The sequence below is a fragment of the Phyllobates terribilis genome, unplaced genomic scaffold (genome assembly GCF_046119375.1).
Source record: "Phyllobates terribilis strain yellow unplaced genomic scaffold, ASM4611937v1 Scaffold_1__5_contigs__length_1240528914, whole genome shotgun sequence".
NCBI lineage: Eukaryota > Metazoa > Chordata > Amphibia > Anura > Dendrobatidae > Phyllobates > Phyllobates terribilis.
The window spans coordinates 876,579,662-876,604,028 of record NW_027362761.1 but is presented as its reverse complement, the minus strand read 5'-3'; the positions used below and the strand labels follow the sequence as shown (position 1 = coordinate 876,604,028).

General features: G+C 46.9%; 1 protein-coding gene across 5 annotated transcripts in view; it reads right to left on the bottom strand.

Moving 5' to 3' along the window:
- The window catches only part of NPNT (nephronectin), a 116,875-nt gene that overhangs the window by 70,610 nt on the left and 21,898 nt on the right, over window positions 1-24,367 (bottom strand). For all 5 annotated transcript variants that reach the window (XM_073639546.1, XM_073639574.1, XM_073639564.1 and 2 more), the window contains exon 2: window positions 5,607-5,707. In XM_073639546.1, coding sequence (XP_073495647.1) covers window positions 5,607-5,707 — 101 coding nt within the window. The remainder of the gene's footprint in view (window positions 1-5,606; window positions 5,708-24,367) is intronic.

Genomic DNA, 24,367 nt, shown 5'->3' with positions numbered 1-24,367 from the left:
TTTACTCTGTATTCATACAATTTTTCACAGGTCAGCACACAGGGCCTGTAGGTCTACCAGCAGCTGTTAGCACACATTTATGTTTACCTCCCTTGGTGAACACTAGTGTTATTTGTGTATAAATACCGTGTTTCCCTAAAAATAAGACCTACCCCGAAAATAAGCCCTAGCATGATTTTCCAGGATTTTTGGAGTATGCTTGAAATACAAGCCCTACTCCACAAATAAGTCCTAGTTACAGTCAGGGTCAGCAGTGGAGGTGGAAGGGGGGTGGAAGACAACTGGGCAATTTCTCAGGGCCCCCACTATCTTAGTAGGCCCCATCATTTTTTTCCAAGGTTAAGGGGAACCTGTCACGTCCTAGTTGCCATGTACACAGCCCCCATTGCTTTGTTAGTGATGCAGTGTGCATCACTAACAAGCTGTTTTCATGAAAATTGGTGGTAGTACAATGCTTTTCTAACATTTATATACTTTGTCCTACCTGCTCGCATTCAGTCATAGGGGTGTGATTCTCAGATTCAGTGCTGGTGCCGCCCATGATATTTGAATACTGCTCCTGGCAAGCACTATGTTTGAGGGGTGCATGCGCATTTGCACACGTCGGGCCGCTCGTCCGGCGCGTGCACACTGAGGGTGTGATTACCAGCTTCAGTGCGCATGCGGCGTGTGCGCAGTCAATGTATCTTGCGGTCACCGCATGTGCAGTGACACTGCAGTGTCGACCGCAAGATACATTGACTGCGCACGCACTGGGAGCCACTGAAGCTGGTAATTACATGGCCTCTCTGTGCACACGCCGGACTAGCGGCCCCACGTGTGCAAATGCACATTCACCCCACAAACATAGCGCTTGCCAGGAGAAGTATTCAAATGTCATGGGCGGCGCCAGCACTAACTGAATGTGGCCACAATGATCAACCATTAAGCATAGGGGTGAATCAATAATGCTTTGGGGTTGTGCTGCAGCCAATGGCACGGGGAACATTTCACAGGGAGAAGGAAGAATGGATTCAATGAAATTTCAACAAATTCTTGATGCAAACATAACACCATCTGTAAAAAAGCTGAAGTTGAAAAGCGGATGGCTTCAACAAATGGATAATGATCCTAAACACACGTCAAAATCCACAATAGACTACCTCAAAGGTGCAAGCTGAAGGTTTTACTATGGCCCTCACAGTCCCTTGACCTGAACATCTTTGAAAATCTGTGGCAAGACCTCAAAATAGCAGTGCGTGCAAGACGACCCAGTGATCTCACAGAACTGGAAGAATTTTCCAAGGAAGAATGGATGAAAATCCCTCAAACAAGAATTGAAAGACTCTTGTACGGCTTCAAACAGCATTTCCAAGCTGTGATACTTTCAATAGGGGGTGCTACTAGGTACTAACCGTGCAGAGTGCCCAAACTTTTGCATCGGCCCATTTTCCTTTTTGTGATTTTTCATGGAAAAAAATAAGACATCCCCTGAAAATAAGTGCTAACCCATCCTTCGGAGCAAAAAATAATATAAGACCCGGTCTTATTTTTGGGAAAATATCAATTCTATCTCTATATTCTATCATATAAATATAGTAGGTTGAAAATTTTTTGCTTCTTATATTTTTAAGGATAAAATTTTATCTTTCTGATGGGCTACATTCACAGTACGTTTATGCACTATACCGGGAGTTATGCCTGAGTCCTAGAAAAATGTGATTTTGATAGAACCCCTGATGGAGCCATAGACTACGTGACATGAAAGAAGTTCAAATAAACCATTTTGCTTTTTTCTGAAAGTGTGTCTTTTCAGATGGGCAACACAAGTAGGTGACTATGGACACTTATAGAAAAAAGCACAAGCTAAGTTCATTTGAACTCCTTTTCTGTTTTATAGCCTATGCCTCTGTCGGGGTTTCGTCTGAATCGCATTTCACAGGGACTGAGACATAAGCCCTGCATGTAGTGCAGAAAAACATTGTGAACAGAACCTTACAGAGGTCCAAATCCTCTGCTTTGCTTTATACAGCCATAGATTTAAATAATAGAATTTAGGCTCCTTTCAGGTGACACCAGGAGGTACAAGATACAGCTCTGACTATCTGCAATGCTAAATCTTGGCTATGCTGCAGAATTTCACCATTGCATTGGGAAAAAAAATCCTTCGTTTTTTTTCTACCCATCAGTTTAACTGTCAATTCAAGTGGAAATTCCTTCTCGATTTTAAGACTTGAGTCATAAGACAGACTGGTTGCCTGGGACATGCAGCATGACAATGGCACGGCAAAGACCGTGATTGTCAGGCAGTGTTTTCCAGCAGAAAAAAAATATTTTGATCAAGAACCAACCCCTTGACTTAGGTCTCAGAAGACTAAGCTATTAGCTTGCAGTGTCACTCTGTATAGCATAAAGTTGATCGAATGCCAGAATAACAATATTTATTGGGATCACAAAACTTTCCACTGAATGCATACGGACTATCTCAGCCACACAGAGAGGTGTGAATGTGCAAAATGATATAAAATGATACTGTAATTCTGTTTAATCTTTTTCCATTGCTCAACGTAGAAGTGTTTTCATTGCGAGTGCTATATGAAATATAATGTGTGCTGTACTGTATACGATGATGGAGCGGGGGTCCGAAATTTCTCCTATATTGTGAAACTGCATTTGGCAAAGTTGTATCTGCAGAGCTCGGCAGAAGAAAGTGTTTCCATTTATCATTTCTTCATGGTTAATAAAGAGTCCAGACAGGGGCCTGCTGTACACCGCCAGGATGGGGCAGTATGACAGCCCTCCTCCATTGTCAGCTTGCTATGTCATGAATCGTGTCAGCTGGATCCCTTATCTCCAAGCTACTTTTTAACCAAGAATGTCTCAGTTTATGCTTTTAGATCTTGAACTGAGCAGGTTTTAGATAAATCTTTGATTGCCCAATGCTCATGTTTGAAGCCCTAATGTATACTTACATTTTCACTATAAATTTATACTAAAGCTTCTTTTTGATGCCCCTTTAAAAGATGTTTTTAGCTCTCTGCAATATCCCAATATAATGTTAAGTAAGGCCTAATATTTGGTCAAACATATCCTAGACATTTATGGGCCTGTCGTGGAGAGAGCAGTGACTTATAGTGAATGACTGCACTTTATTAAAAGATCCTATGATGAAAACTATGGTGGTCACATAGCATGTCCCCTGCTGGGCAGGATTTCACACCACCGATTAAAAGCGAGTTGATCTCATCCTGAAATGAACTGGGCAAAAATAGGTCCCCATACTGTCATCTCCGCAGTGGCTTTATAGTGGAGGAGTCCTCGAATGACTGGAGCGCGTGGGTTATTTTACCCATGTGTTTTATTAGTGCTGTAAAGGTCGGCACCAGGATGTCATGCATTCTGCGTTCTACATTTATTCGGGTAAGGTAATAAAATGCAGTGTCATTCTGGTTACCTTAGTATTTTATTTTCTCCTTTTATCACATTATGACTGAAGGTAATGGCTGTCTTCTCTCTGAAGGTATGTTATATAGGGTGAATACTGTACACATCTCTAATTTAGGCAGATGTAATCCAGCAGTTATAGACGTCCTTTTTGACAGCTGTTTTATTCTTACGCCTAGAACTGGTGGTATGTTGCTATCAACTATAACAAACACAACCAAAACAGCAACAGTTCGGGGGCAAAGATGACAACTGCTCTGGGCATAAAAGAGACCTCAATGTACTTTTACACAGAAGAAGAGGACGAGAACTAGGTGATGTCCAAAACACCTAAAGGGAACCTGTCATCAGGTTAATGCAGCCCGAATCATAGGTAGCATGAATCAGACACAAGCTGAGTGATTGTATCTTGGTATGCTTTACACTGAAACAATGCAGCATTTCAGAGTAAAAATAGTTTGAAAAGTCAATGGGGAACTAAGTGTCTCCAATGACTAGTCCCATTTAGTTCCCCAGCCAGCTTCTCCCCACCCCGCTCCAGTTGACTAACAGGTCTCTCCATGATTGCTCTTATTCATGCTGCTTGTGGTTCAGGCAACGAGAAGCAATGGAATGAAACTGAAAGGGAGAAGATAAAGATTAGATGTTAGAAAAACTTTTGACAGTGAGAGTGATTAATGAGTGGATAAGGCTGCCACGAGAGGTGGAGTCTTCAAACAGTGGCTGGACAGACATCTATCTGAGATGGTTTAGTGAATCCTGCATTGAGCAGGGGGTTGGGCATGATGACCCAGGAGGTCCCTTCCAACTCTAACATTCTATGATTCTATGAATTCTATGATTCCATGCATCACATGACAGATTCCCTTTAATATGACAATTAATGTAGATCAATAGGAAAGTTTTTCATGCAATGGAGTCACTTCTGACTGCATCTGAGGTTGGCATTTAAACAATAGTAAAAGTAAACTCTTCACTGGTGGGCCACCGGATCATTCCACTCTACACAAAGGGACCACTGTACTGAATACAGATTTATGGGTTTCAGTCTATCACACTTTAGGTTATGTTCACATTCCACATTTCCTCATTTTTGTCAGGAAAAATGGTGTTTCATGTAGTGCTATTTTTCCTGACAATATTGTGGACACCTTATGGTCTATTATAGATCACTGGAGTTCGTTTGAACAAGGCCAGTGCCTGGTGCGTGATGAATCAGGCATTTCATGGTAGTTCTCTTTTTCTTTTTTCTTTTCTTTTTTTTTTACAGAATCTATGATGCAGATGTGAACATAAAACTGTACTAGTCTCTCTGGACTCTGGACTCCTTTCCAGCCATGTCCGTCGACATTTCTACATTTTTATTTCTGCTGCTATATAGAAACAGTATTACATCTCGAGTTTGCGAGAAACCATGTTTTGTCAAATATCAAAAAAACCCTGTGCCAAAAAGACACCGAAAGCAGCGTACAAGCACTGTCTATGCCTACAGTATAGGTTGTATGACTGTTGGCTCCATGTCACATAACTCTCTAGCTGGCTAATACGAGGCTACCCGATGTGTAACTAGTGAGTCCTATACTGTAAATATGCTAGGTGCGTCCTGTACCCATGTGCCACCGGCCTACAAAAGCCCTTGAATTAGTCACAAAAGACTAGGCAGTGTTCTCCACTTATACAGAAGTATACACTACATGCCCTTTGGCAACCAAGGCTATCACTTACCATAAGATACATGCTGCCTTATAAAAAAAAAAGATAAACCTTGAATGTATATGATAACTGCATAAGAAACATAAATCCTCTCACTTAAAACATAATATCATGTTTGTGGGCATTTTATTCTTAAATCAGCATGTATCTTAAGTCTAGTGGTCTTTCAGCCTGAGCTAGCTCAGTAGACAGTCCCTTACGCAAAAAGCCAAACCTACAATATGAAGGCACAATAATGGGAAATGTCTTGTTAATTCATCATTTCAAAGTCTGTGGTGTGGATGTTTTCTGTTATAAATGATTGATAAAGCATTTTCGATGGATAAATATGGGTCAATTAGTGTCACCATATTAAGACTGCACGTGCATAAGCCCCCAGAATTAAGCCCTGCTATGATATATGGAAGCTATGATTAGATCTGGAGAAGCCCCTTCTAAATTGCAAAAGCCCCAGCCATTTTAATACTCACGTTGACATTGCCCCCATGACTGTCGTGCCCATCCCCAGCAGCAATCAATCCTGTTACCATACCGGCAGAGTCCTGTAGAAGAGGCAACCTGTGTGGGCCACCTGCGGAAAGACAGAGGTCATCTTTATTTTGGATTCACTGTAACCATAACTTTAGGGAACCTGACATGTTGAAACTGGTATCTGATCTGCAGGCAGGATGTTATGGAGCAGGAGGAGCTGAGCAGATTGATGTACATTTTTGTGGAAAAAGTTTCAGTAAAACTTATATTTTATTCATTGAAATCCCTGGTGTTTGTATGTTTGAGGGTATACGAGTCCAGTGGGCGGTGCCAATAGTGACTGATAGTCTTCTCTGTGTGACTGTGCATGTAGAGGACCACCCACTTGACTCATATGTCCACAAACAGCATGGATTTCAATGAATAAAATACAAGTTATACTGAATATTTTCCATCAAACCCATGTATCATTCTGCTCAGCGTGTCCTTCCATAAACCATGCTCTCTACAGAACAACCTGCATGTACAATGTGACCAATGTGACAGGTTCCCTTTAACATTACCTAATCTTACATATACTGTACACACAATGCCAGATACCTATGCCTCACCTATATCTATCTGTAGCCCCCTCCAACTATGCTGACAGTAAAGTGAACTAGACCAATGGAAACAATGTAACAAATGTTACTTGAGCTGCAAAGAAAAAGCACAGCATTAGTGTCAGATACAATGAAACTACCTCCCATCCACACCTGATTTTCTGTGAAGGATTTTCAGTTTCCATATACAGGTGCTTCTCACTAAATTAGAATATCATCAAAAAGTTAATTTATTTCAGTTCTTCAATACAAAAAGTGAAGCTCATATATTATATACACTGTGTGCAGAATTATTAGGCAAGTTGTATTTTAGAGGATTATTTTTATTATTGATCAACAACTATGTTCTCAATCAACCCAAAAGACTCAAATATCCAAGCTTAATATTTTTGAAAGTTGGAGTGGGATTTTTTTAGATTTGGCTATCTTAGGAGGATATCTGTTTGTGCAGGTAAGTATTACTGTGCCGAATTATTAGGCAACTTAATAAAAACCAAATATAATCCCATCTCACTTGTTTATTTTCACCAGGTAAACCAATATCAGAGCACAAAATTTAGAAATAAACATTTCTGACATGCAAAAACAAAAAAATTAGTGATCAATCTAGCCACCTTTCTTTATGATGACTCTCAACAGCCTTCCATCCATAGATTCTGTCAGTTGCTTGATCTGTTTTCGATCAACATTGCGTGCAGCAGCCTCCCAGACACTGTTCCGAGAGGTGTACTGTTTTCCCTCCCTGTAGATCTCACATTTTATGATGGACCACAGGTTCTCTATGGGGTTCAGATCAGGTGAAAAAGGGGGACATGTCATTATTTTTTGTTCTTTTAGACCTTTACTGGCCAGCCACGCTGTGGAGTAGTTGGATGCATGTGATGGAGCATTGTCCTGCATGAATATCATGTTTTTCTTGAACGATACCGACTTCTTCCGGTACCACTGCTTGAAGAAGTTGTCTTCCAGAAACTGGCAGTAGGTCTGGAAGTTGAGCTTCACTCCATCCTCAACCTGAAAAGGTCCCACAAGTTCATCTTTGATGATACCAGCCCATACCAGTACCCCACCTCCACCTTGCTGGCGTCTGAGTCGGAGTGGAGCTCTCGGCCCTTTACTGATCCAGCCTCTGGCCCATCCATCTGGCCCATTCATAAGAGTCACTCTCATTTCATCAGTCCATAAAACCATTGAAAAATCAGTCTTAAGATATTTCTTGGCCCATTCTTGACATTTTATCTTATGTTTCTTGTTCAAAGGTGGTCGTTTTTCAGCCTTCCTTACCTTGGCCGTGTCCCTGAGTATCACACACCTTGTGCTTTTTGATACTCCAGTAATGTTGCAGCTCTGAAATATGGCAAAACTGGTGGCGAATGGCATCTTGGCAGCTTCACGCTTGATTTTCTTCAATTCATGGGCAGTTATTTTGCGTCTTTTTTGGCCAACACGCTTCTTGCGACCCTGTTGGCTATTTGCCATGAAACACTTGATTGTTTGGTGATCACGCTTCAAAAGTTTGGAAATTTCAAGACTGCTGCCTCCATCTGTAAGACATCTCACAATTTTGGACTTTTCAGAGCCCGTCAAATCTCTCTTCTGACCCATTTTGCCAAAGGAAAGGAAGTTGCCTAATAATTAAGCACACCTTATATAGGGTGTTGATGTCATTAGTCAACACCCCTCCTCATTACAGAGATGCACATCACCAGATTTACTTAATTGGTAGTTGGCTCTCAAGCCTATGCAGCTTGGAGTAGGACAACTTGTATAAAAAGTATCATGTGATCAAAATACTTATTTGCCTAATAATTTTGCACACAGTGTAGAGTCATTACAAACAGAGTGATCTATTTCAAGTGTTTATTTCTGTTAATGTTGATGATTATGACTTACAGCCAATGAAAACACAAAAGTCATTATCTCAGTAAATTAGAATAATTAACAAAAAACACCTGCAAAAGCTTCCGATGCGTTAAAAGGTCCCTTAGTCTGATTCAGTAGGCTCCACAATCATGGGGAAGACTTGACAGATGTCCAGAAGGAAGTCATTGACACACTCCACAAGGAGAGTAAGCCACAAAAGGTCAGTGCTAAAGAAACTGGTTGTTCACAGAGTGCTGTATGCAAGCATATTAATGGAAAGTTGAGTGGAAGGAAAAAGTGTGGTAGAAAAAGGTGCACAAGCAACCGGGATAACCCCAACCTTGAAAGGATTGTTAAGAAAAGGCCATTCAAACATTTGGGGGAGATTCACAAAGAGTGGACTGCTGCTGGAGTCATTGCTTCAAGAGCCACCACACACAGACGTATCCAGGACATGGGCTACAAGTGTCGCATTCCTTGTGTCAAGCCACTCATGACAGATAGACAACGCCAGAAGCATCTTACCTGGGCCAAGCAGAAAAAGACCTGGATTGATGCTCAGTGATCTAAGGTGTTGTTTTCAGATGAAAGTAAATTTTGCATTTCATTTGGAAATCAAGGTCCCAGAGTCTGGAGGAAGAGTGGAGAGGCCACAATCCAAGCTGCTTGAGGTCTAGTGTGAAGTTTCCACAATCAGTGATGGTTTGGGGAGCCATGTCATCGGCTGGTGTAGGTCCACTGTGTTTTATCAAGACCAAAGTCAGTTCAGCCGTCTACCAGGAAATTTTAGAGCACTTCATGCTTCCCTCTGCCGACAAGCTTTTTGGAGATGGAAATTTCATTCTCCAGCAGGACTTGGCACCTGTCCACACTGCCAAAAGTACCAATACCTGGTTTAAAAACAACAGTATCACTGTGCTCGATTGGCCTTAAACTCGCCTGACCTTAACCCTATAGAGAATCTATGGGGTATTGTCAAGAGGAAGATGAGAGACACCAGACACAACAATACAGACGAGCTGAAGGCGGCTATCAAAGCAACCTGGGCTTCCATAACACCTCAGCAGTGCCACAGGCTGATCACCTCCATGCCACGCCGCATCGATGCAGTAATTGATGCAAAAGGAGCCCAACCAAGTATTGAGTGCATTTACTGAACATACATTTCAGTAGGCCAACATTTCGGATTTAAATTTTTTTTTAAAGTTGTTGTTATTATAAAGTATTCTAATTTACTGAAATAATGACTTTTGTGTTTTCATTGGCTGTAAGCCATGATCATCAACATTACCAGAAATAAACACTTGGAATAGATCACTCTGTTTGTAATGACTCTATATAATATATGAGTTTCACTTTTTGTATTGAAGAACTGAAATAAATGAACTTTTTGATGATATTCTAATTTAGTGAGAAGCACTTGTATTTTGTGTATAGTATTGGCTCTTCTTTGAGAACAGTACATGTGGACCAAAGTACTCAGACCCCGATATATTGTATGTTATACCAGGTACTTCGGCTGCTTTTCTGGACTGTTTGTATGGCCTGTCCCATATTCACTGCCCCTCATACATATACATGTTAATCATTGATTTAAATCTACTGATTGACTTTTGTAAAAAAAAAAAAAAAAGCATTAACCAACACATCCTGCAGGTGTCTGGTATACCTGTATTTCATATACTGTATTACCTTACTTTTATAAAGATAACATTTTTTTCCACAGCCCAGGGGCCTTATATAATAATATGTGTTATCAGAAGGCTGTTGCTTTATTGCAGAAAGGATTTTTTGGAACACCAACAAAGTGAGAAGAGTCACATTTCTCTAGAAATCCACTAAGAAGTTTCAGGCCAGACATTAAGCTCTTGGCAATGTGGAACTAGACTTTTTTTCTGCGAAATGCAATAATCCAGTTGACTGGAATGCTTTTAACCCTTCGTCAGAAGCAACAACGAATAAAGAAATGAAGAATTACATGTAGGCACGTGTTATACAATGCCGCGCACTCCATCTATATAGACATGTCTGGAAAGTGCTAATTAACCAATAGCAGGGTGGTTAACCTCTGGTAACCTCTGGCTATGGGACTGGCACATGAAGCACACAGTTAACTTCACCAAATGGAATTGTAATGGATAATTACTGGTTTCTTCTGCGCAGCCTGGGGATGCAAACAAGTACTGAGAAGATCATCGTATGAGAAAGACCGAGACTACACATTCATAAAGAGACAGGAGAAGCAGCCTAGCGTTATTATCATCCTGGTATACCTGATCACACTATTATGTAGAGAAGAATATACCCCGTATACTCTGCAGTTTACACCACTGCTTAACAGTAAGGGCTCGTGCACACAACCAGTTTTCGTGGAAAAATGCTATCCATGGTTTTCACGGATCACCCTCGTACCTATGATATTCTATGGGGCTGAGCACATGTCTGATGTTTTCATCAGACCAAGTGGTTGCGAAAAAAATTGGAGACATGTCCAATTTTGATCCTTGTGGCAGATTAAAATGAACAATGCAAGTCTATGGGCCCATGAAAAAAATCAAATCCTCTTTTTCACAATTTTCACAAACTGACAGAATGGAGAAGGTGTAGACACTTTTTTTTCTCCCCACATCTGAGAAAAACTGATGCCACTCTAATGAAAGAAGCCACCTAATATTAGATGTCAAGGGAGTCCAGTGCAGGGTGGAGAATGGAGAAGAAGGCTGACATACTCAATATGCCAATACATAGTGTTCCATAGTGTTTTATCCTCAATAGATTTGAGAGATAGATTGAATTTACTGCCTGTTTATTTAATTAATTACTTTATAAAAAGACATCACATAGCAAAAACTTTAGGATATGTAGGGAGGTCTGTGCCTCAGAACCCCAACTTATTCCTGGAACATCTATGAGCTTCTTCATTTTCTCCTCAATATGACTGCATGCACATTACAGTTTCTTTGCATTGTGAAATTACAGAAACAAAATCAGAAATCCATAATCACTGTCAGAAAATTAAATGCTATGGACACCTTTGATATGTTTCAGTCTTCATTCCCTCCTTCATTTTCAGACCCTCTGACATGCAGTTTGCAGCCTGATCTAAGTTTCAGACTTTCCTTGTGTGGGAGCGGAGTGCCCCTCACTATAATACAGGCTGGATGCGAGCGGTATGTATCCAGGGTGCAGTGGTCTTCATTATTTTCATGTATCAGCACAGCTTCAGAACTTATTTCACCTTCATGTGTTCTCCTCGTTGCAGCCTGTTCTCTCTGCTCTTCATTTAGATACTCCACTACAGATCTGTATACAATCCCTTCAAGCTCTCTTCTTCTAAGGCTGCGGCCCCACTATCTGTATTTGGTCAGTATTTTTCCTCAATATTTGGAAGCCAAAATCAGGAGTGGGTGAAAAATGCTGAAGTGGTGCACTTGTTTCTATTATACCTTTTCTCTAAGTGTTCCTCACCTGGTTTTGGCTTACAAATACTGAGGAAAAGTACTGACCAAATACTGATAGTGGTAGCCTAAATCTAATAGTCAGAGAGTAGCGAAAGAGAGAGAGGTAAATATTGGAAGTTGTCTGTAGGTTTCTTAGAAATGCTAAATAGGTAAGACCTTTAAGTACAGTGATCTATAATGTTTATGTGGCTTGCCAGCCATCTCCTGACGCAGGAAAAATAAATCAGGTTGGGCTTTTAACATTCAATTACATTTTTTCCCCACCTTCATATGTGACCTTTGGGTGCTGTCCCTGTGGCTTGTAGCTATGAGTGTCAGGACACTTCTACTGCATAGAGAGGCCGCTGTGGTCATGTCACACTTTGTGAAGCAGGACAAGAATGCTATGAGGGGGACTACCTCCCCAAAGTGAAGAGCGCTGGCTAGGTGTATATGAAGCTATGGGGTTCAGGTAAAATGTTTCTGTGATATCTTGCACAAATCTGATTCCTCCTGTGGTTAAGGAACTAGTGAACTTCAGGTTTTCTGAAAAGGGCATAATATATTTTATTGTTGATGTACATTTTGCAGCTCATACATGCCGCTATATAGTAGAGTTGTCACAATGTATGTGACGCGCCCCCTGGGCCATATTCTTTAGGGGGAATATCCGGCACCGGATCAGATGGGGGGTTGTAGTCTCCGAGCGGCTGTGACCCGGCCCGTGCCCAGGGCGTCAAGCTCAGTGTTATGTGGCAGTCCTACAGATGTTATTAAGAGTTCTTTTGTGTCGACTACGCCACCCGTTGTGATGCGGTCACTGTGGCCGCCGCTGCAGCAGGGTCCGCTGAGGCTGATGGTGGGTGCGCAGCTTGGTGAGATAACCCCCAACGGGAGGGGTATAGCCTCAGGGGGGACAGGTGCAGAGGATGGGGGTTGTGGTGGTGCAGTGCAATCGGCAATGAAGACAGAGTCGGGTTGTGCAGTTAAGGGTGTTTACTTACTGCAGATGTTGTACTGGTCACTCCAGCTTCGAGTGACCACCCGAGCCGTGCTGCGTCCACCAGGTCCTGGATCCAGCCAACCCCCAAACAAGTCCGGAGCGTGGCCCTGAGCTCTCCTTCTGTCCCGTTCTCTGGCCGTCCCCACCAGTGATCCACCTAGGTCCAGCTCCCTCGGGCCTTCTGTTGGGACACCCTTGGCCCTGGGTTCCCTGACCCTTCATGTGGTGTGCCTTCGGGGTGGATGTGATGGGTGACCGTGGCAAACGCTGCCCACGGTCTCCGGTCTCTGGCTAGGGTGTGTTTTCTGCCCCCACCAGCTTGGGATCCGGTACCCTGTGCCGACTCTTCACCCGGGGATTTAAGTTGGGATCTTGGAGTCCTTTTCTGCTGTTTCCCCCTCTGGGTCTCTCTCTCTCTTCTCCTCTCTCACTCTGGGTCTCTCTCTTCTCCTCTTCCTCTGCTTGCTGACTTGTTCTCTGCATCTGACCCTGTTCTTTGATGGTGCCCACCTTATATACACCCTCTATGTGTGAGCTCAGGTGACCAGCACCCAATGAGCTCCTATCTTTACCCAGGCTGCTCCCCCTATCTGCCCCTACACTACTTGGGATGTACCACCCCCCTCCCACTCCAGCCAGGAACAGACTCGGTCGTACCTGCACATTTCTAAGTGGGAGTACCGTCGGTCTGCTCCTCGGAAATGGGATGTGTGTAGTGCATGCAGCCTACCGAGCTCAGTTCCACACTCCATCCTTACCCGGGAGTGGAATATCACACCTCTGGGTTGAGGTGCAATACCCCTGTAGCAGCCGAATCCTCAGGGTGCTACATATGTATTACACTTCAGTATTTCACTATTAGGAAGCTTAAAACATGATATGTGATTCCAACATAGGAAACTGCCAAATTCTGTATGGAATCAAATGGTTAAATCTCAATATACACTACATGGACAAAAGTATTGAGAAATACATTACCTTTTAATTATTGAATTCAGGTTTGTCATTCAATTCCATTGCTACAGGTGTATAAAATCCAGCCCCTAGGTTGCAGTCGGCCTTTACTAACATTTGTGAAAGAATGGGTCATTCTAAAGAGGTCACTGAATCTAGCGTGCTACTATGGTAGGATGTAATCAATGTAACAGGTCAGCTCCATTCTAAATATTGTACAATCAATTGTGAGTGGTGTTATTGAAAGACAATGCTTTAAGGCACCACAGCAACTCAGGCACAAAGACCATGTAAAGTTACAGCGCGGTTCACCGAGTGCTCAGGTGCATAGTGCATAAAAATTGCAAAGGCTCTGCTGACTCCATAACTGCAGAGTCCCTCCTCTGGCATTAAGAACATAAAAATTGTGTGCCAGGAGCTTCATTGGATGGGTTTCCATGCCTGAGGAGCTGCATGCAAATCGTATATCACCAAGCACAATGTCACAAGTTGGATGGAGTGGTGTAAAGAACAGACTGGCTTTCCATATATTCATGTTGTAACAGCACACTGTCAGTGGAAACGGGCAGCCCCTTTAAAGATCTTCCATGGACAGTCTTTGTACTAGCCACTCTGTCTTGCTGGTCCCAGGGGAACCCTAACCTTAACCCTTTAATTCCTTTAGGGTATGTGCATACTATCCGTACTGTCAGCGATTTGAACGTAGTATACTTTATGCTGCGTCCAAAGTGCTGCACGCAGGTGAATCCGCATGTGTTCATTGAACCATGCGGATTCACCAAAATCAATACATTGCACTGATCTAATTTCTCTTATGGAGACTAGCGACTCCGCAAGAGAAATTGACATGCTGCGGTCTGGAAAGACGCGCTGCATGTGTCTCGCCCAGGGGGATATAGGGGCCTTTTATCTTGTTTAGGATGTCACGGCAGTCGGCTCCCAGGCCCGTACTCTGGGGTCTCTCTTGAAAAAGGGTTTTTTTGCTCGGTAACAGTTTTTGTCTCGTGACGCCACCTGTGGTTTCTGGTAATGGGTACCAGCGCTGCTGCAGACCTCTGGGGCTTGTGTTAGGGGAGCTGGGTTGGTGCGGCTCTCCACAGGCAGAGCACAGCCCCAGGGCAGTGTAGGTGCAGATGGTGATGCTGGGCGTTGTAGTGCAGAAGAGATGGCGCAGCAGGAGTAACTGACAGAGACAGGAGATTCACTTCAGTACCTTTACTGGTACAGATGTCAGGTACGGTCCAGGGTACTCGGCAGGAAGGGTGCACTTCAGGACTCTCCCCAGTGAGCGGGTATAAGGCCTCCTGGTCCGTTTCTCCCTCTCTCTAAGCTCCTGGCCAGCCTGCAACTGGGCCTAGCTTCTGTGTTGTGTTGTTCTCTCACCTGTCGCTTGGTAGTAGGACCTTTCTCTGGCAACCACTATCCCTGGACGCTGGGGCCTTCATGGTTCCTAGTCCTGTAAAGGGTTTAGCTTCAGGTCGACCAGGGATCTGTAATCCTCCTGGTATGCCGGTAATCCCTACTGGGTGTAGAGGACCCTGTAGGCGCGGAACCGGTGTCCGGTTTGTATTCTGGGGTGAGCCTGTGATGCTCCTCTGCCCCCTTAACTCCTTTCTCCTCTCCTCTTTGCCTCCGGCCACACTCGGGGCCCTCAGAACACAGCAGCTCACGTGCTGCTTCTTCACTGGTCTAAGTGCCAGCACACTCTCCGACCAAACTGAACTGCCTGACTCCACCCTCCATATATATATATATCCCTAACAGGGCTCCCTCTGGTGGTCTGAGGTGGAAGGGTGGAGGTGTCTGTTTGTAGTGAGGTCTTCTTGTGGAGAAGTCCGTCCATGCACCGTTTTGGGTCCTGTGGCACCTGAAGTAGCAGGGTGCCACACATGTCCGTGGGTGATCCACAGGTGCACGGAGATGCATAGTGGGCATGGGATTTCTTGAAATCCCATCCACTTTGCTTGTAATGTGGAACGCTGCGGTTTGCACGCAGCACAAGTGCGCTGCCTCTAATCTGCAGCGTTTCCTGACCGTGTACACACAGGGGTGGATTAAGAGTAGCCAGGGCCCCGGGCAGTTTAGAAGGCGTGCCCCCCCCCCCACACACACACACAAACACACACCTGATGTATCAGGTGACATGTCACATGATCCCCTGTGATAGATCATGTGATAGTTCACGTGAAATTAATTTTGCACAATATTAATATATTATAATAATTTTTTTACATTAATTGTATGACTTAATATTGAGCACAATTAAGTATGCTGACATCCCCTATATACAGTATGTGACCCTACACACAATATGAGCTGCCACATAATCCTCCTATACACAGCAGGAGGCCACACGTAGCCATATATATACAGCGGGATGCCGCACGTAGCCATCTATACACAGCAGGGGGCCCCACGTAGCCATCTATATACAGCAGGGGGCCCCACGTAGCCATCTATACACAGCAGGATGCCGCACGTAGCCATCTATACACAGCGGGAGGCCGCACGTAGCCATCTATACACAGCGGGAGGCCGCACGTAGCCATCTATACACAGCAGGGGGTCGCACGTAGCCATCTATATACAGCAGGGGGTCGCACGTAGCCATCTATACACAGCAGGGGGCCACACGTAGCCATCTATACACAGTGGGAGGCCGCACGTAGCCATCTATACACAGCGGGAGGTCGCACGTAGCCATCTATACACAGCAGGGGGCCACACATAGCCATCTATACACAGCAGGGGGCCGCACGTAGCCATCTATACACAGCATGAGGCCGCACGTAGCCATCTATACACAGCGGGAGACCACAAGTAGCCATCTATACACAGCGGGAGGCCGAACGGCGCCATCTATACACAGCAGGAGGCCGAACGGCACCGTCTATACACAGCGGGAGGAGGCCGCACGGCGCCCCCCAGATACAGCGGGAGGAGGCCGCACGGCGCCCCCCAGATACAGAGGGAGGAGGACGCACGACGCCCCCCAGATACAGCGGGAGGAGGCCGCACAGCTCCCCCCAGATATAGCGGGAGGAGACCGCACGGCGCCCCCCAGATACAGTGGGAGGAGGCCGCACGGCGTCCCCCAGATACAGCGGGAGGAGTCCGCATGGAGCCCCCCAGATACAGCGGGAGGAGGCCGCATCAAGTCACGCACACACACACAAACATATACAGACATATACATACACGCATAAACACATTTGAAACACAAAAATACATATAAACAGACATCACACAATGATATCAGCCTGCACACACACACTGTGACAAGCACGCGCACACACCATCCCCCGGCTCGGCTCCAGTCGTCCAGCTCCTCTCCGGTGTAGCAGTGCAGGGCGCACACTGTGTGATGTCACACTAGCAGATACGGCCGCGCACAGGGCCATGTCTCCTAGCTGTGACGCGGCCGGGCCAGCACAAGCACACAGGGAAGTTAACAGTTGCAGTGCTGGCCCGGCGAAGAAGCAGCGGCCCTGCGCCGCTGCTGGGGGAGCGGTCCGGGCCCCCCCCGCCTCTGTCGGCCGGTGTCTGCCGCATTGGCGCCACCGCGCCGCACATATTATAATGAGGGCAATCTGACCAAGGGCCCCCCGGAGCCCCGGGTGGCTGCCCAGATTGCCCTCATTCTAATACGCCTATATGTAAACATACCCTTACAGGGATCTGGACTTAAACAAAAGCCTCTAGGTTGAATCCATGGAGTTGTTGCTAGCCAGTGGAGTGAGCTGGCAGAGCATGGTCAGAAAGGCAGGTCACAAACAGGTCAGGATAGGAACACGGTCGTCAAGCAGTAGAATAGTCAATCACGGGAAACAAACTAGCTGAGCAGGAGCAGAATAAGAAGAGTGAACCAGCGATAAGGGTTTAAATAGTGTAAGACCCTGCATCCAGGCTCAAAACAGGGAGATAAAGAACACTCCCATCAAAGATTTTATCTTCCTATTATATTGCAATCATCATACTATATGGCACGGTGAAGTTGACGCGCCCCCTGGGCCAGTGCTGTTTGGGGATTACCCGGAGCCGGATCTGATGGGGGTTGTAGTCTCCGAGTGGCGGCGACCCGGTCCGTGCCCAGGGTGTCAAACTCAGTGTGTGGCAGTCTTTACAGATGTTATTAGTTGTTCTTAGTGTCGACTACGCCACCCGTTGATTTGCGGTCAAAAGGCCGCCACTGCAGAAGGGTCCGCTGAGGCTGGTGGTATGTATGCAGCTGTGGTAGTATAACCCCCAACGGGAGGGGTATAGCCTCAGGGGGTCAGATGTAGAGGATGGTGGTTGTGAAGGTGCAGGATGATCAAGCAAGAAGACTCAGAGTCGGGCTGTGCAGTTCAGGGGTTTTTACTTACGGGTGTTCTTATGGTCACTCTGGCCTGAAGCGACCACCCGAGCCGTGCTGCGTCCACCAGGTCCTGGACTCGGCCAACCCCCAAGCAATTCTGGAGCGTGGTCCTGAGCTCCTTTCTGACTGTCCTTTCTACTGGCCGTTCCCACCAGGGATCCACTTATGTCCGGCTCCCTCGGGTCTCTTGTTGGTCAAGCCTCCTCTGGGCTCCCTGACCCTATGCTTGGTATGCCTTTCTAGTGGATTTGGTGAGGGTCGTGGCAGATCCTGCCCACGACCTCCGGTTCCTGGCTAAGGTGTGCTTTTCTCTCTGCCAGCTTGGGATCCGGTACCCTGGGTACCAACCCTTCACCCTGCTGTTTGTATTCTGGGGTCTTGGGGTTCCTTCTTCTTCTCTCTGGGTCCTTCGGACTCCTCTCTCTCTCTCAGACTTGGCCTTGGAGCTGGGCCCAGCCGGAACCACAACTCCCTGTCAGCCCTTCTGGCTGAGCTTCTCTGCTCTGCTCCTCAGGCTAAACTCTGACAGACTGACCCTGATCTAAGATGGTGCCCACCTTATATACTCCCTCTATGTGTGAGCTCAGGTGACCAGCACCCAATGAGCTCCTAGCCTTACCCACACTGCTCCCCCTATCTGCCCCTACACTACTGGGATGTTCCACCCCCCTCCCACTCCAGCCAGGGACAGACGCAGTCGTACCTGCACATATACTGGTGGGAGTACCGTCGTTCTGTCCCCCGGAAATGGGATGTATGTAGTGCATGCAGCCTACTAGCTCAGTTCCACACTTCATCCTTACCCGGGAGTGGAATACCACACCTCTGGCGTGAGGTGTAATACCCCTGTAGCAGCCGAATCCTCAGGGTGCTACATTCCCCCCTGGTAAATCACAGCACGTCCTCGGGCTGTAAAAGAATAAAAACATCCACAAACATACAATTTTTTTTTTTTTTCATAACAACATAAACATATAAAACATTATATATATTATCAGCATAAAACTTTTCATAGTAAACATTCTTGTAAACTTTCTTGTTCCTCCGGCCACGGTGCAACTTGTGACCGGGTAAAGTGCGACAGTCTCTTGTAGAATAACACAGCTTTCCTATAAAACCAGTAGGGGGCGCCTTAAAAAGCGCAACTATATACAAGGGGAAATATGGCCGCTCTCAGTCCTCGGCCAGGTATTAGGAAAGGAATGACCGCTCTCAGTCCTCGGTCAGTGGGAATAGGGACACACGGGTTTCAGTTCAATTTGCTGGTCCCAACGGGGACTATATTTTAACTAGCAGCAGTAACAGTTCTTATACCCTGACGGGTAACTATGTACAGTCTCTTTACCGTACTTTAATGAGGGCGTACTCCTGCTCCTCCTTCAGACCCGTCCGGGTCCTCTTGCTCCTCTTCACACCGTAGCTCCTCCTCCGTCAGCCGGTGTACATGGAGGGCGTAGGGTCCTTTGGCACACTTGTGCCGGGTGAACGTGACCTCGTCCCCTACATATAGGTCACGACCTCTGTGTCCCTCCGGCAGATGGGACTCCACGTCTCTTCTGGTCACAAAGACGTCGCCGGGGGTGTGGTGATCTCTTATGAAGCCCCACCCGTGGTGCATTTGGAATTTAATCACAGTCCCGGTGGCACGGGGACCATGAGCTGCACGGGGGTTCCTCCTGGTCCTGCTCTTCTGCCCTGCGCTCTGTTCCTGCAGCCGCTGCTCACGGACCCGCCTCTCTCTCCGTTCTTGCTCGAAGACTGCCAACTGCTGGCGGCAGCACTCCACACGCTCCGCTGCGGCTGCCCGAGTTTCCTGAGTGAACCCCATGAGGTCTCCTCCGGTGGGGTCCCACTCGAACTGCGCTTCTTCCAGCGGGAGCGGGGTCCTCTTAACGGGCTTCGGAGCCGGAATCAGGGGCTCGCACAGGGGCCTTGCTTTTTGGAGTTCCAGTTGGTAGTACTCCGGTGGCCATATAAGGGGCTGCCCATCCGGGCAAGTGTGCTGGGCAAACAAGTCTTCACCCAGGTGCGGCACTCTAGATGTTGAGGGCGCGGTGGTGGAAGCAGCGCCCGGGTTCGCCAGGCCTTGTGACCAGGCCTGGGGTACCCTGAACGTAAAGGGCACCGTGAAGACGGCGGCGCCCGGGGTTACTTGGCCCAGCGACCAGGCCGGTGGCTCAGTGGAGGTAGAGGGCGCTGTTGGTACTGCGGCGCCCGGGGGTACTGGACCTTGCGACCAGGCCGGTGGTGTTTCCTGCTTTGCCGCGCTCAGGGTTGAGGCGCGTGACGTCACAGGGGTCGCGGCCGCGGCTTCTGCTTGAGGCCTTGTCTGGAGCGGCGACGATGCAGCGACGGGCACGGCAGGGGGAATTTCGGGCTCTGCGACGGGGAGCTGGGGCAGGCACGCGGTTTCTCGGCTCGGGGTAGTGACGTCCCCTTTACCTGCCTCCATCTGTTCAGCTCCCTCTTCGGCGCCGTCTCCGGCCTTCACTCCTCCTGCACCATCCTCAGAGGCGGACATGCTCCTTGTTGTGGGTGGCGTGCTTCCCTGGCGGGTTCCAGCCTGCTGGGCCATCTCTCTGCTCCATGCGGCCAGTACGTCCCGCTGCACTCGGGCCATCCTCTGAGCCAAGCCCTCCAGTGCGGTCTGTGCACGCTCCCGGTCTCGGGGGAGCTGTGCCAGGATCTCCACCAGGCCTTCTGGGGTTGTCGCTTGCAACAGGCTCCTGACCACTGGGTCGGTGGTGTTTCCTGCCTCTCCCTCCATCTCCGGGTACGGCTCCTCCAGACTCCTCCAAGCTGCTCCCATCTTCTCTCTTTTGTTCTGTCTCCGCCCCCATTGAAGGTGGTCCCGGGGCAACTTTGTGATTGTCAGTTCCAGGGGCAGTTCTCTCACGCTGATGGACATCTCTAGCATCACAGTCTCCGTTGGTGGGGGCGGTTTCCGCTTTTGGCGCCATTCCTTGGCCTGGCCCACGATGGGAGGTGACCTCTTGCCACCCTCTGGCACGCCCATAATGGCGTCCGCTCTTCCAAGGCGGGAAATCTTCTGGAAATGGCGGGAATCGTCTCCCAGTGGCGGGAAACTCCGTGGATGGCGGGAAAAAGCTGCAGATGGCGGGCAACCGGCGGGAAACGATCCGTGATGGCGTCCCATGGCGGGGACCCTCTGGAACCGGCGGGAGACTTCTTCTTGAGGTAAATTTGAACTTTTCTTCAGGCACGCAGTACCCGGTGGTTGCGGGCACGAAATCCTGCCGACTACGCCAAAGTTGACGCGCCCCCTGGGCCAGTGCTGTTTGGGGATTACCCGGAGCCGGATCTGATGGGGGTTGTAGTCTCCGAGTGGCGGCGACCCGGTCCGTGCCCAGGGTGTCAAACTCAGTGTGTGGCAGTCTTTACAGATGTTATTAGTTGTTCTTAGTGTCGACTACGCCACCCGTTGATTTGCGGTCAAAAGGCCGCCGCTGCAGAAGGGTCCGCTGAGGCTGGTGGTATGTATGCAGCTGTGGTAGTATAACCCCCAACGGGAGGGGTATAGCCTCAGGGGGTCAGATGTAGAGGATGGTGGTTGTGAAGGTGCAGGATGATCAAGCAAGAAGACTCAGAGTCGGGCTGTGCAGTTCAGGGGTTTTTACTTCCGGGTGTTCTTATGGTCACTCTGGCCTGAAGCGACCACCCGAGCCGTGCTGCGTCCACCAGGTCCTGGACTCGGCCAACCCCCAAGCAATTCTGGAGCGTGGTCCTGAGCTCCTTTCTGACTGTCCTTTCTACTGGCCGTTCCCACCAGGGATCCACTTATGTCCGGCTCCCTCGGGTCTCTTGTTGGTCAAGCCTCCTCTGGGCTCCCTGACCCTATGCTTGGTATGCCTTTCTAGTGGATTTGGTGAGGGTCGTGGCAGATCCTGCCCACGACCTCCGGTTCCTGGCTAAGGTGTGCTTTTCTCTCTGCCAGCTTGGGATCCGGTACCCTGGGTGCCAACCCTTCACCCTGCTGTTTGTATTCTGGGGTCTTGGGGTTCCTTCTTCTTCTCTCTGGGTCCTTCTGACTCCTCTCTCTCTCTCAGACTTGGCCTTGGAGCTGGGCCCAGCCGGAACCACAACTCCCTGTCAGCCCTTCTGGCTGAGCTTCTCTGCTCTGCTCCTCAGGCTAAACTCTGACAGACTGACCCTGATCTAAGATGGTGCCCACCTTATATACTCCCTCTATGTGTGAGCTCAGGTGACCAGCACCCAATGAGCTCCTAGCCTTACCCAGACTGCTCCCCCTATCTGCCCCTACACTACTGGGATGTTCCACCCCTCTCCCACTCCAGCCAGGGACAGACGCAGTCGTACCTGCACATATACTGGTGGGAGTACCGTCGTTCTGTCCCCCGGAAATGGGATGTATGTAGTGCATGCAGCCTACTAGCTCAGTTCCACACTCCATCCTTACCCGGGAGTGGAATACCACACCTCTGGCGTGAGGTGTAATACCCCTGTAGCAGCCGAATCCTCAGGGTGCTACATATTTACAATTGCTCATTTTGAATTTCTACCCAGCTAATTCATCTGTTTTCCATTAAGTCTGTTACATCATGTGATTAAAAACTGACTAGCGGAATCCTTCTGAGCTCTAGGAGGTAAATTTTCCCTATATGACTCATCAGTCACAGCAAAAGTCAATGGCAGGTGGAGGGGCGGAGCAGCTGGGTCAGGAGTTGAAGAGAGGAATGATTTCTGTAGGCACAAGACACTTTCTGTTTCTACATAGAGCAGAGAAAAGAGAATAATTAGCTGAGTAGAAAGGCAAAATGAGCAATTGTAAGTACACAGTGCTATATAATATGATGATTGCAATATATTAAAAGGATAAAAACTTTGATAGGAGAGCTTCTTTAATGAGACAACGATGTCAGAAATTAACCCACAATTCTAGTGCCTTGGAGGATACCACTATTTCCAGAATACTAACAATTACTGCATTTTTGTCCAGCATTTTTCGGCAATGAACAGAAGCCGAAGGAGTGAATACAGGCATGGATGTTACACAAGCCATCTGGATCAGTTTTGTTGTGCCTCAGTTGATGACAATTGCTGTCAAAACAGCATCAGTTGTCATCGGGAATTTTTACCAGTTTCTACTCTGCAACATTTATGAGCTCAACATGCAGCGTTTTCTGATATGGCTCCTTTAAGGCTGAGTTCACACGATGCGTTTTTAATGCGTTTCCGCGGCATTTTTGCAGCTGCGTAAACGCCACGGAAAAGCATTAAAAACGCATGGTAGAAGGGCAGCAATGTTCCCCAATTGAAATCCGCATGTGCTGTGCCCATGATGTGGATTTTTCCGCAGCGTAAACGCTGCGCTCAAAAATCCGCAGCATGTCAATTAATTTTGCGTAAATGCGGCGTTGTGGAGAAGAGGAGACTCTCCTCCACACCCAGGTACCATTTAAAAAGCTGTAAAACAAGAATAAAATAAAAAATAAAGATATATTCACCTTCTGACGGCCCCCGGTCTCCTTCCCTCTGCTCGCGTGCAAGACTGAAGGACCTTCGGTGACGTCACAGTCATGTGACCGCAGGCCCTTCAGCGCAGTGTCTCGCAATATCCCGGCAGCCAGGAACAAGCCAGGAACGAACGCGGCAGCACACACCGGGCCATCAGAGGGTGAGTATAGCTTTATTTTTTTATTTTTAAACATTCTTATACGGTCACACTATATAAATCCATGCATGGATTTATATAGTGTGACCTAGTTGTCAAGCACTTTCCAAGTGATGCTAAAATCGCCTGGAAAGCGCTTGTCAATCCGCATGCCGAAACGCATGTGAATCCGCATGTATTCCGCAGGAAAAACGCATGTACAATCCGCATGCGTTTTTTCTGCCAGGGCGATGCAGAAATGATGCAGAAATTTTCTGCTTCATTTCTGCATCGTGTGCACATACCCTAAGGGTCGAATACTACAAGTGAAGTGATGAATGTGAAGGATGCCCTAAAAAACTATGGGATCAGGTCTTGCATCAGTTTCTGACCTGTAAACATAGATGTTTTGTCACATGAGTCAATTAACCTCATTGGAACTGCTGCAAATAAATGGGCTAAGTCCTAAAGTCCAACAAATAAGTCAAATAGAGGAAAAATAAGAGTTCACAGCCCTGACACCATGGTGTAATTAATATCCTTGAAATGAAGGGTGCAATTCATCACTTGAGTATTCAGCAATTGTCTCATCTAATATCCTCCACATTTATCACATAAGTGCAACAGCATCCAGATGGTTCAAAGCAGTCGGTGTTGCTTTTGTCCTGTGGCTTTATATAATGCCACTTCTTAGCGATAAGGGACATAGTGCAGTTCCAGGTTTTTGAGTAAAATAAAGTGGTTTATTAGTAATAGTACTACACTGCTCAAAAAAATAAAGAGAACACTAAAATACCACATCCTAGATATGACTGAATGAAATATTCCAGTTACAAATCTTTATTCATTACATAGTGGAATGCATTGAGAACAATAAAACATAAAAATGATCAATGTAAATCAAAATTA